Source organism: Dermacentor silvarum, chromosome 1, assembly GCF_013339745.2.
Source record: "Dermacentor silvarum isolate Dsil-2018 chromosome 1, BIME_Dsil_1.4, whole genome shotgun sequence".
Classification (NCBI taxonomy): domain Eukaryota; kingdom Metazoa; phylum Arthropoda; class Arachnida; order Ixodida; family Ixodidae; genus Dermacentor; species Dermacentor silvarum.
In genome coordinates, this window is record NC_051154.1 from 248,946,728 (window position 1) to 248,957,389 (window position 10,662).

The 10,662-nt window shown below is 42.6% G+C and overlaps 1 protein-coding gene across 1 annotated transcript in view; it reads left to right on the forward strand.

The window, feature by feature from the left end:
* LOC119437029 (cytochrome c oxidase assembly protein COX18, mitochondrial) overlaps positions 1 to 4,839 on the forward strand; it is a 30,217-nt gene extending 25,378 nt beyond the window's left edge. Inside the window, exon 5 of the mRNA XM_037704088.2 lies at positions 1,783 to 4,839. Within this exon, the coding sequence (XP_037560016.1) occupies positions 1,783 to 1,968 (186 nt within the window). The 3' untranslated portion in view covers positions 1,969 to 4,839. The remainder of the gene's footprint in view (positions 1 to 1,782) is intronic.
* Positions 4,840 to 10,662: the final 5,823 nt, after the last annotated feature.

A 10,662-nucleotide genomic window follows, 5' to 3' on the forward strand; every position in this document is an offset into this window, starting at 1 on the left:
GTTCATGACTTACATGACACGCATTTTGGTACATAGCAAATTAAAAGAAACAACCATGAGAGCACCAAGACATAGGCGGCTAGATAGATAGATACTTTCAAAGTGGCAAATGTTTGCCAAGAAATGCTCCGCATTTATAAACTGCTTACTACAATGTTCCTATGCGACGTTATTGGTTGCAACAATTTAATATGACTATTGGGTGTCTGCGCCGAAAGGAAAAGGAAGTGAAATTTTTGCTAAAGCGGTGGTGACGAACATAGCTGTCATCGATGTTTGATCATGGCCCATCTTATAAAGTGCTATTCACTTGGCTGCAAAGATACTACAGTCACCAACCAATTTTTTGGACGGCTGATATTTCGGATCTGCTCAGTTATTTAAATGTCGGACGCCGCAAAGTGGGTCGCTTGATTTCTGGAACTAATGTCGCAAGCACCAGGGCGGTAAACAAAGTTGTTGCCATTCAGACTGTTGCTGATGTGTTTTTGAGGTGATTCCTCAGCTTTCGGAGTGCGTATGGCTGCTGTGAAGAGAGTTTGGTCAATTGGGCACCAAATTGCAGCTGTGGTCACACACTCCCAACGAAGCGAGAAGCAGCGCTACTTAGACCTAGCCGATGGCAGTGAAGTTCCTTATTTATGGGGGTGGGTGGGCATAGACTTATTTATTTATTATTATTTATGAATACTGCGGTCTAGTTAGACCATAGCAGAGCGGTACATTTTATAAGAAACATACATTTGGGCAAAAAAGAAAGAACAGACAATAACAAGTCAGTATTAGAAGGACACGGCACATTTAAAATAAACGCTCTTCAAAGGACACCAAAGATTTTTGGGTTAGAGCTTCGTTGGAGAGGTTATTCCAATTGTTTATTGTACGAGGAACGTTTGTACGAGGAACGATCGTACAATTGTTTATTGTACGAGTTAGTATGGTGACGGGCGGCAAGCCATCGCGAGAAACTCGCCAGACTCTCCCTTGATACATTCAACCCCGTAGACTACGTCGAAGATTTGGTGTGAGGTAACACGCACAGGGGGCCAGACTGATGGCCACATGAGGGAAGCGGAGTAGGATAACATTTTAGCTCCAGTAGACAAGGGCAAAAGGGAGACGTAGAAACCGTGACACGCATCATGGTCTCTACATTTCTCATTTGTCCTTGTCCGCTGTTGTGAAAATGTTATCCGAGTTCGGAAGACGCCCAACACACAGCAGTACTACAGATCGTGAAGCGAAGTTTTGGTCCTACCGCGAATACCTACACAGTTTATGTGCACACTTATTGGACAAATTGGTGTAAGGTCATGTATGGGCATAAAGCCAATAAAGCTGTAAACTGATTTTCCACAGCACAGCCTAAACTGACAGCATTGTGGAGCCAAGACTGTGTGCGTGGTATCATACTTCGCCATGACTTCATGACAGCGCATATCGGGCTGCACGATGGGAGAACGTGGAGCGCTCCTACAACCTAAACTATCACAAACGTCTAGGTAGATAATTTTTTTATGAAGTGCAACATTGAGCAGATATCCGTAAGCAAGCTTTCTGCTGTCAGAGTTTGTTTTTTTGGGCGGGGGATGTTTTTTTTTCGTGGTCAGGATCGAACCCACAATTTCATGCTCAGCTGCACAACATCATAGCCACTAAGCTACCACGGTGGTTAAGGCATAGAAACTCACCTGCATGGCTTTATTATTCTCGTTTCTCCTGAGCCAGATTCACTTGTGCAAATTAGCCAGCAGCGACCCCTCTTTTCTTTACAACATTCAGGATGTGTCCCTCTACTGGCTCTGTTCGAGTAGCTTTGCCCTGGGCCAGAACATGCTCATGGCAGCCCCACGGTTTCGTCGAGCCTGCTCGATTCCTGTCACCGCATCCGAGAGCCAGACACCTTTCAAAGATGTTGCCAATCGTCTGCGACAGCGACTGGATGCTGCCTTCAGGACAGGCTCCTGATCCCCCTAGGCATGCTGTAATCTAATTGCTGCTGTAGTGATCTCAGGTGATCCTAAGAGGCTAATTTACATGCTAACAAGACTTTGAGCACCACCCTCTTTTTCATTATTGTGAGCTCTTGAGCGAGGGCAGTGCTTGGAATCAAAGCATGGTCAAATTTTGCATTGCTTTCTTTTTTCTTTAAGGTATTGTGGAAAGTCCGGACTAGTGCTTAAAAATTATATGCTCAAATTAATGGTACTACTACAGTGAGAGGGGATCTGGATGACGTGTACACAAAGGACAAAAATCACATGTGTGCAGAAGCATATATCAAGACGTTTTTTGGAATCAAGCTTCATGCTGCACTTATAGTGCAGGTAATTGTCACACGCACACACCTCGCTTTCTGCTCACCATCTAAACTTGGTCTAGGGTGCATCACATGTCTGTCTGTGAAACAGCAAAAGTTGTTTCTTGTTCGGTGCTAGTTACTTTTCCATGTAAACTATTTTTCAAATCTCCCTGTTTGTCCTGCTAAGGTCATTTAAGAGCTTTATCCTCTTTCACAGCAAGGATAGGGCAAAGTAACAAAGACGACAAAGAGCAGTGTTGGGTTAGCAGAATGCATTGACGAGCTAGTTCGTGAATATTCATTATAAACCTTAGCACAAACAGGACAACACAAGAAAGAGAGGACAAGGTGCTAGTCTCAACTGCCATCTTTATTACATCATGCCCCAGCTTATAAGAGCCCAGACATAAGGAGCATGCACAGAGAAGCCATCATGACAAGAGATCTATATCATACAAAAGATTTCATAGAACATAATTCAGTGTTGTACAAAGCAATAGAAGCAACACTGACACATTCTGATCCAAGCGATCTTATAAAAAAAAAAAAAAAAAAGCTTATAATTTTCACGCAGTAGTATCCTGGCTCCTTTTCAATGTCAGTCTCTTTGAGAAGAGCCTGTACGTGCACAGCGCATTGTCCTCCCATCTTTTTCTTGTGTTGTCCTGTTTGCACTGTGGTTTATTAAGAGTGTTAGATCTTGTATGTACATGCATTATTTGTTTTATGAGACCAGTGCCTGCAGGTATTTTGTACAAAAAAGCAAGGTGGAAGAAGACTGACTTCTTTTCTCTATCCATATGAGAGAGGCTTGTGTTGTCAAAGTTACTGATATCACTGAATTATTTTGATATTGTTGCTGCACCTGTTTAAATATGTGCAGATGAAATTAAAATGCCAGCCTGATGGCTTAGAAACTGGTGGGTTACTGTTTTATTGTTAAATTTCAATTTTATGTAACGCGTATGACTGTTGTGCAGATGTTGTCATGTTTTAGTATGTGGAGTCTGATGAGAACTCTACTTTCCCTTCGCTTTCTTGCTTTTTAAAAGCAAATTCGAAATTTAGATCAATAAATATTGTTTGATATTTCATTATTGCATGTTCAATTTATCACATTCTGTACATCTGTAACTGTTGAAGAGTGGCCAAATAACTCCAGAGGTAGCAGTGGCAGTGATTTTTAGAGCACTTGTCCAGCCAACTCGCAACAGATAAATAGATTTGAAACTAAAACTATGCTGTTATCTGGAAAGCTTAACGGGGCCCTGAAACACTTTTCTAATGAGTAATAGAAAACCCTATTAAAAGATGGCTGCCTCACTAATCTCCTGCCGCAAGAATTTTTCAAGTGCTTCAAGTATAAATGCAGTTATTGACCCTTTTCGTGGCAATCCTGTGAGCGCTGCCTTGTTTCATCACGTGATGACGTGTCCATGCTTTCCTCAGCAGCCTCGGTTGCCTCCGTGTTTACAATGGATGTACAGCCTTCTGCATTTTTAGCTATATCACGCGAGAACAATATAATATGGTCGTAGGTCGTCCTGAAGGGAACATCGCATTAGACGACTCTTGCACAGGAGAGTGCTTAGTGCACTTGAGAGTACTTCTGCCGGCCTCGCTGATTATTGCCGCTTAAAGGCGCTAAAATGACGCGTAATGGACGCTTGCGTGGTAGCTAAAAATGTGGGAGGCTGTACTTGTCAGTGCAGGGGGGCAGGCTGACTTTTATAAAAGTAAACAGTGCGTTTTGGTCACGGTTGGCCAAGATACCCTGAAATTGTATCTTAGATGTAAATAAAAGAAAGCTGTAAAAAATTTAATTTAGGCACAGATACAAAATACACCGACTCTTAAATCTGGTACAGATATTTGCTGTTGTATCTATGATGTTTAAATGCTTTCCTCCAAATCTTTCCGCAGTTTCATTGTTCGGCCCGCTGAAAACTGTTATTGGCCATTGGCTTGTAAATGTATCAGATGCTGATTATCACACTACATTGTTTTCAGTTTTACAAGTAAAACAAACAAATTATGTTATGGTTTAATATTACTGCCATTTTTTTCTTACCAGCACACCACAGCAAGTATAGTTCCACTTATCTCAGAACTGGCAAATGTTTATTGCTGGAACTCTCTCAGTCACAAATTAATTGGCAGTTTGATTATAGAGAAAAAGCTTAGACAAGAACATTTATTATTTAACAGTCCTACAAGCAGGTTGATTCCAAACTGCGCAGACTGCATAGGGAAACTTTAAAACTGCAAAGCTGTGTGACCACGAATTAACTGTGGACATGAATAGCCAAACGCAGGCATGTGATAATGATAGCATATCTGTGCACACAAATTACTGTGCAAGTTGCATGAACTATAATAAAAATGAAACCAGAGCACTCCACTACAGCATCCCTCATAGCCTAGCAGCCAGGGTGTTGTATCGAACTAGAACTGAACCTTTATTTTCAGCTGAACCACAACCGAAACGAACCATTATTTTTCTGCCATCTTGTAACTGAACCCAAACTTCTTGGAGAAACCGTCATGTTTTACAAAATTGCAATATACTGTAAATCTATTTTTTATAATATAATGGATGTGTAGCAAGGCTACACTGAATAGTTTGGAAATGTTCGGTAAACTTGACCAGTTAATGCTGGAGAAGTCAGAGTAGCTGTTGGGAGCATTCAGTGTGTTTTGTGAACTTCCTTTTCTTTGGTATTGTTGTGAACTTGCAAAGTTATCAAGGTTACACATTACTAACATCATTGGGATATACATTTATTTCTTTTGATTTTAGCGCAATAACCCTATGCTGAATGTTTTGAATATTTTTGGTGAACTTTACCAAGTCTATACTGGAGAAATCTCAGCTGCTGTTGTAAGCATTCATTTTGTGTTGTGATCTTGAGAAGTTATCAAGGCTAGACGTTTTATTATAATTGTGACATACATTTATTTATTGTAAGTGCAATAAAACAAGTCATTTTTGGGAATGTTAGAGTAAAGAAATCCTACTTTGGATGCCGCTCTGAGTCCTTGAAAAACCTGTGACAGGTCCTGGAAAGTCCTGGAATATCCTTGAATTTTTGCCTTGGGAACCTGTACGAACCCTGTTGGAGAAACCGTTCTCAAACGCTTTGACTAACAGTTCAGAAGGCCCGTTGGACCCTCTGCTAGGGCATGTCATAGGGGAAACGGACAAAGGCTCAAAGCCTTTCTAGCCGGCCACGATTCCCATGCTACAGGCAAGACTCAAATAATTTCAGATAACTTCGACTCAGTTCTGCCACTCATTATGTTAATTTTTGTCCAACCAAAGCTTCCCTTTATGCGACGAAAAATGCGGGTGTTTTACACATGCTCGCACATCTTGCTGTAGCAAATGGACTGGAATAATTCTGTTCAAGTTCCTCTTCTTGCTCTTTTTAATGCTGTCTGCGGTCGGCTGAGCTACAGTTCTGATCCCCCAACTATACTCACGACAAACCTATAGCATTAAAACTTCTGACATTCTTTCCAGTTCTGCTTAGTGTCATGTGTGATGTGACAATGCTTCATGTGACAACAACAGTAAGAGAAAGGGAAAGCTTACCGTTGAATCTACAGATATATGCACGTGAATAAGAAATAAATATTTTTATTTAGAACTCCAAAGAATTTTCACTGTGGTACAAGTTTGATCTACCCGATATACAAGTACTTGGGGTGATACTAGGTCTGTAGGTTGATGTAACTTTGTGAAATGCGACAACTAAACTAGAAGAAACACATCCTTGGTAGCTGCTTTTTCGGTGCAGTGAGCATGACCACAACATTATTGATCTACAGCAATTATACAGCAAACTACAAAACCGAGTGAAAGCCCATAATGTGATGGGCATGTCAATTAAAATACTTATGCAAGAAACGTCATAGTGTGATTACACAACATGTCGCAGTGTCACAAGTTCCAACGCTTCGAAATAGAACTTGCAGTGGTGCGTCGTTAGAACTCGGTTGCAGTGGCGGCCGCATTTCGATGGAGGCGAAATGAAAAAACACCCGTATGCTTGAGTTGTAGTGCACGTTAAAGAACCACAGGTGGTAAAAATTAATCCAGAGCTCTCCACTACGGCGTGCCTCATAATCTGAACTGGTTTTGGCACGTAAAACCCCAGAAAGAAGAAGAACTCAGTTGCAGGCTGTACAGAACAGAACATATTTTTTAAGGGCAATGCCTGTTGCACAGGCCTTTGTCGTTGCCAAATATTAATATATTAGTCCCTCACTGGTCCTTCAGTCTCAAGAGGCAAGATGTGCACGCAGATGCAAGGCAGTTTGCAGGTGCAACTATAAATGGAACTAAGTGTTTTCAACGCATCGGGCAGTGTGGCCTTCAAAAACAAATCATGGCATGTTTGCGCACCTCGAGTTGCAGTGTACTTAATTTCTTGCATAATATGTATTAAAGACACCAGTGGTACATAAGTCTGTGTCATGTAAAAGTAGAAACAAAGTACAAACAAACTACCTTTCACTCAAATAAATTCGTGAGTCTGGAGGTCAACCTGAACCGAACAGGGAAATATGCAGAAGCCTGAACTTGAACCGAAGCTGAAAGCTTTTTAGTTCGACACCCTGCTGGGAGCTGCTTTCATGTGTTCAACTCCATCATTTAAGGTTTGAAGTTCTCTCAAGGTGTCATCACCTTGAGAGAACCTTACTTCATCAGCCTTACTTTGATGCTGTTTCTAGGCATACTTAGTGTCTTCAGTCTATAAAAAGTTTTAACCATCAAACTCTCTCTCTCTTTCGACAGGACTGGCTGGAGTATGATGAAGTAGTCAGTTGCAACAGCAAGTTTGAATATGGTGTATTTAAGGAACAAAATTTAGTATTTATAACATTTGTTTCAGTTTCTCCGTTCCGTTACCCTGCAGCACACCAAGATCATCACTATTAAGCTTAGACTCCAATATTTGAAATTCTTGTGATGACACAGTGACTCCCATTGGCTCTCATAGTTAAAATTTTGGAACCATAATGGAACAGCATGTGACGAAATACCACACAGAACAAACAGCTAGCCAAAGCAGCACAATGACAAAACAGCACATGGCGAAAAATCTCATGAGAATAGAACACACAGGTGCTGCAATCCATTCTGAAAATGCAGTGGGGCACCCTTTTACTGCATCTTCTGTCTATGGGACTCGCAGCAATCGTAACAGGCACAACACGCAGGAAATGCTGCAACACAAATATCATGTGAATGGGCTGGAAAAGAAAAGGTATATATTGGATGCAATTCCACTTCACAGTGGCTCTTACAGTCATGTAGTCTTAGGCTTGACTCACTACAAGTGGAAAATCTTTACAACCAACACCTTTTATTAGCTCATTTAAAGCTTGCACTCAAAATGCAAGAATTAGAAATCCATAAATGGTTAGTACGAATTGACAGCATTGGGGCAGGTCTTCAAAAGAGGACATGCTTCCGATGCTCGTCCAGGACATGAGGAAAGGTGCACAGTGTAAGAGGTTCTGGTGCAAAGTGTGGTGCATCGAGTGTTTCCTCTCAAAGTGACTTAACACCCAAACATTCTTGTTGGCTTATCTTGTCATTGTATCTGGTATCACAGTAAAATACACTCCTAAAAAAATATTGTCTTAGAATGGCTGATACCTTACATCTGTCTGTATTTCGAAACAGATACACATTACTCAATAATAGCATCTTAGATACATGTCCCTTTAATACTGCCCAGCTCTGGTTTTTGTATTACAGCAGTGTTTGTTACCAGGGATTATTCAATCAAAGAAGCAGATTACTGCTGTCCTTTTTTTAGAGCTGTGTCTGGATGAGCAGAAGGTTGTGATGTTTATTCTGATATACACCTAGGCGACCTTCAAAACCTAGGGTTTACCTTGAAAACAAATTATAATTAAAACCCCAAATGTTGTTTAGACTCATACATATTCAGGCCTGGTACACCTTGTGACCGTGTGGTGCCAGCGTTTTTGAGTATTAATCTGACATGTAACAGTACTGACAATTGGCTAGGCCCCACATGCCACTCTGTTTCCGTAAACAGAAACTAACATACAGCCCCTTTTTAGTAGGATAGCAGGAGCTTACAGAACTGCTTTAAAAGTGCTCTTGCAAGGACTTGCCCATAGGGGTCATAGATCAAACCAAAAACCTGAACTTTTTTCAAAGTAACGCTAGCACAAGAAACTGCACAAAATTTTTGTGTAATTGCCAGAGCAGTCGGTACGCTCTTTTTTTTATCAGTACAGAAAAAGTCCACGTCATAAGCATTTGCAAGAACACAAATCTCATTTGAAACAGTATTAATGATAGCGAAGTAGAAAACAACTACACGAAGGAATACGTGTAAGGATCGCACCTGTGTAAGGGCCACACTCCCAACTTGACAGTCAATATTTAAAAAAAAAAAACGACATCCAACCGAGAAGCAATCACGTTCCGTGCGCTGATTCTGATCGGGCTCGACAGCGAATTGTCGCGCGCAGCGTACTTTCGCGCGTCGTGACTGGATGTCGAAAGGAGGCGATCGCGGTGGTTTACGGCGAATTTCATACGGGTATATATAGTTGGAAAATAGAGGTCAGTTGGCCCGGTTCCATGAAAGGTCCGTCAAAATCGCGACAAAAAAGTGCGGCCCTTACACGAGTCTATACGTTAGTTATAGTGGCCATATAAATTGTAGTAAACATTCACCTAAAATTAAAATAGCAAGCATAGTGTAATGCACGGACCATGTAAACTTGTAAATAGGTACCTCACGGGATAACCTCGGACACTCGCTTTCACAACACAAGCATTATGATGAACGTCGGCAGCAGATGCATGCGAACTGTTCGTACAGCCACGCGATTCACCGCAACTCCGAAAATTAGATTCTTCATCATTATCTGCCAATTTTTATGTCCACTACAGACAGCATCTGTCAGTGATCTGCAATGACCTCTGTCTCTTAACTCTACGGCACTAGGGGCGCGGAAAGACAGCCCGGCAAGGAAGGCAGCGCGCATAAAGTTAGCAGCCATCCCTGGTCGCCCTTATCATTGCACCCACCAATGATTACCAACAATTAGATATGACACGTGGGTCGCATAAGCATCAGCCGCACACATTCATTCACAGCTACGGCAGGGCTAGAGGAGAAGTCTAGAGGAGAGCAAAGGGTGTGTGCTCTCCTTCCTAAAATCCCTATATAAGAAAAGTACCGCCATCTACTCTCCTCCGCCGCCTCCTCTCCTGAAGCGCTTGCTTTTTTCTTTACTTTTTGCTTGCGAAAGCCAAGTCGACGGTGGCGCACCTAGAAAGTCCACGTTTAAGCTTTCAGGCCGGGCGCGCGCCGCCGCCTGCGGCTGCGCAGAGGACTTTCAACATGGCTGTGAGGCGGAAAAAAAAATATAAAGAAGTGAAAAGTGCGCGCTATCATCGTCCAATCGGAGATACAGGAGAGAGAGAGAAGCGGCGTTTATCAAAGGATGGTGGTACTTTTCTTATATAGGGACTTTATTCCTTCCAATTCGCATTTGATTACGTGACCTACAACTAATCCGAATATTGAGCGCGTGCGAAGATAATGCCCAGATCAAGCCGCCATCCTTTCCGGCTCACTGTTACGGGCTTTTGTATTCAATAAGGAACATAACGATGACGACAACGGCCAAAATTTGCCTGGAGTGTCGATATAATGGCTTTCGCCATAAAGCGAGCAATAGAAAATTGTGAGCAAAGGGTGTGTGTGTGTGTGTTTCAGAAAACTGGTCGGGCCCCAGACCCCCCCCCCCCCCCCCGGAAAAATGAAAACTTTCCGCCTATGGCCGCCAGGCGACATATCCCCGATAGAACAAGCGTAGAAAGTAGCGCGCGTACTCAGTATAGTTTTTTTCGTGGCTTTTTTCAATGACATTCAGCACTCACCAAGCTGCCAGTTTGCTGCTGCAGGGGCGTCAGTAGGGGATTTGATGAAGGCGACATTGAAGCTGCTCGCGAAAGGGCCATGGCCTCCATGGCACGCCAAGAGACTTTCTGAGGGCAGGATTGTATACATAATTCGAGGGCGAGAAATGCAGAGAGCACGCTATCGGTTTCTCTAGCTCTTTTGCCGTTTTATCATCGGCAGAGCACTGAGCCATTGCGAACGCCGGGGCTCATCGCGCGGCACCACATGGCAAGACACAGTCGGGTCAACACTGCCGCTGCCCCTGAGCAAGCGCCTTGGGCCGTTTACACAGCCCTCAACACTACACACACGGCGCAATTACTGGCCGTGTCCCGCGAAGTCAACGTTTTATTGCGATAGCAATTATATGGACACTTCAACCGGATTCTGCCGTCG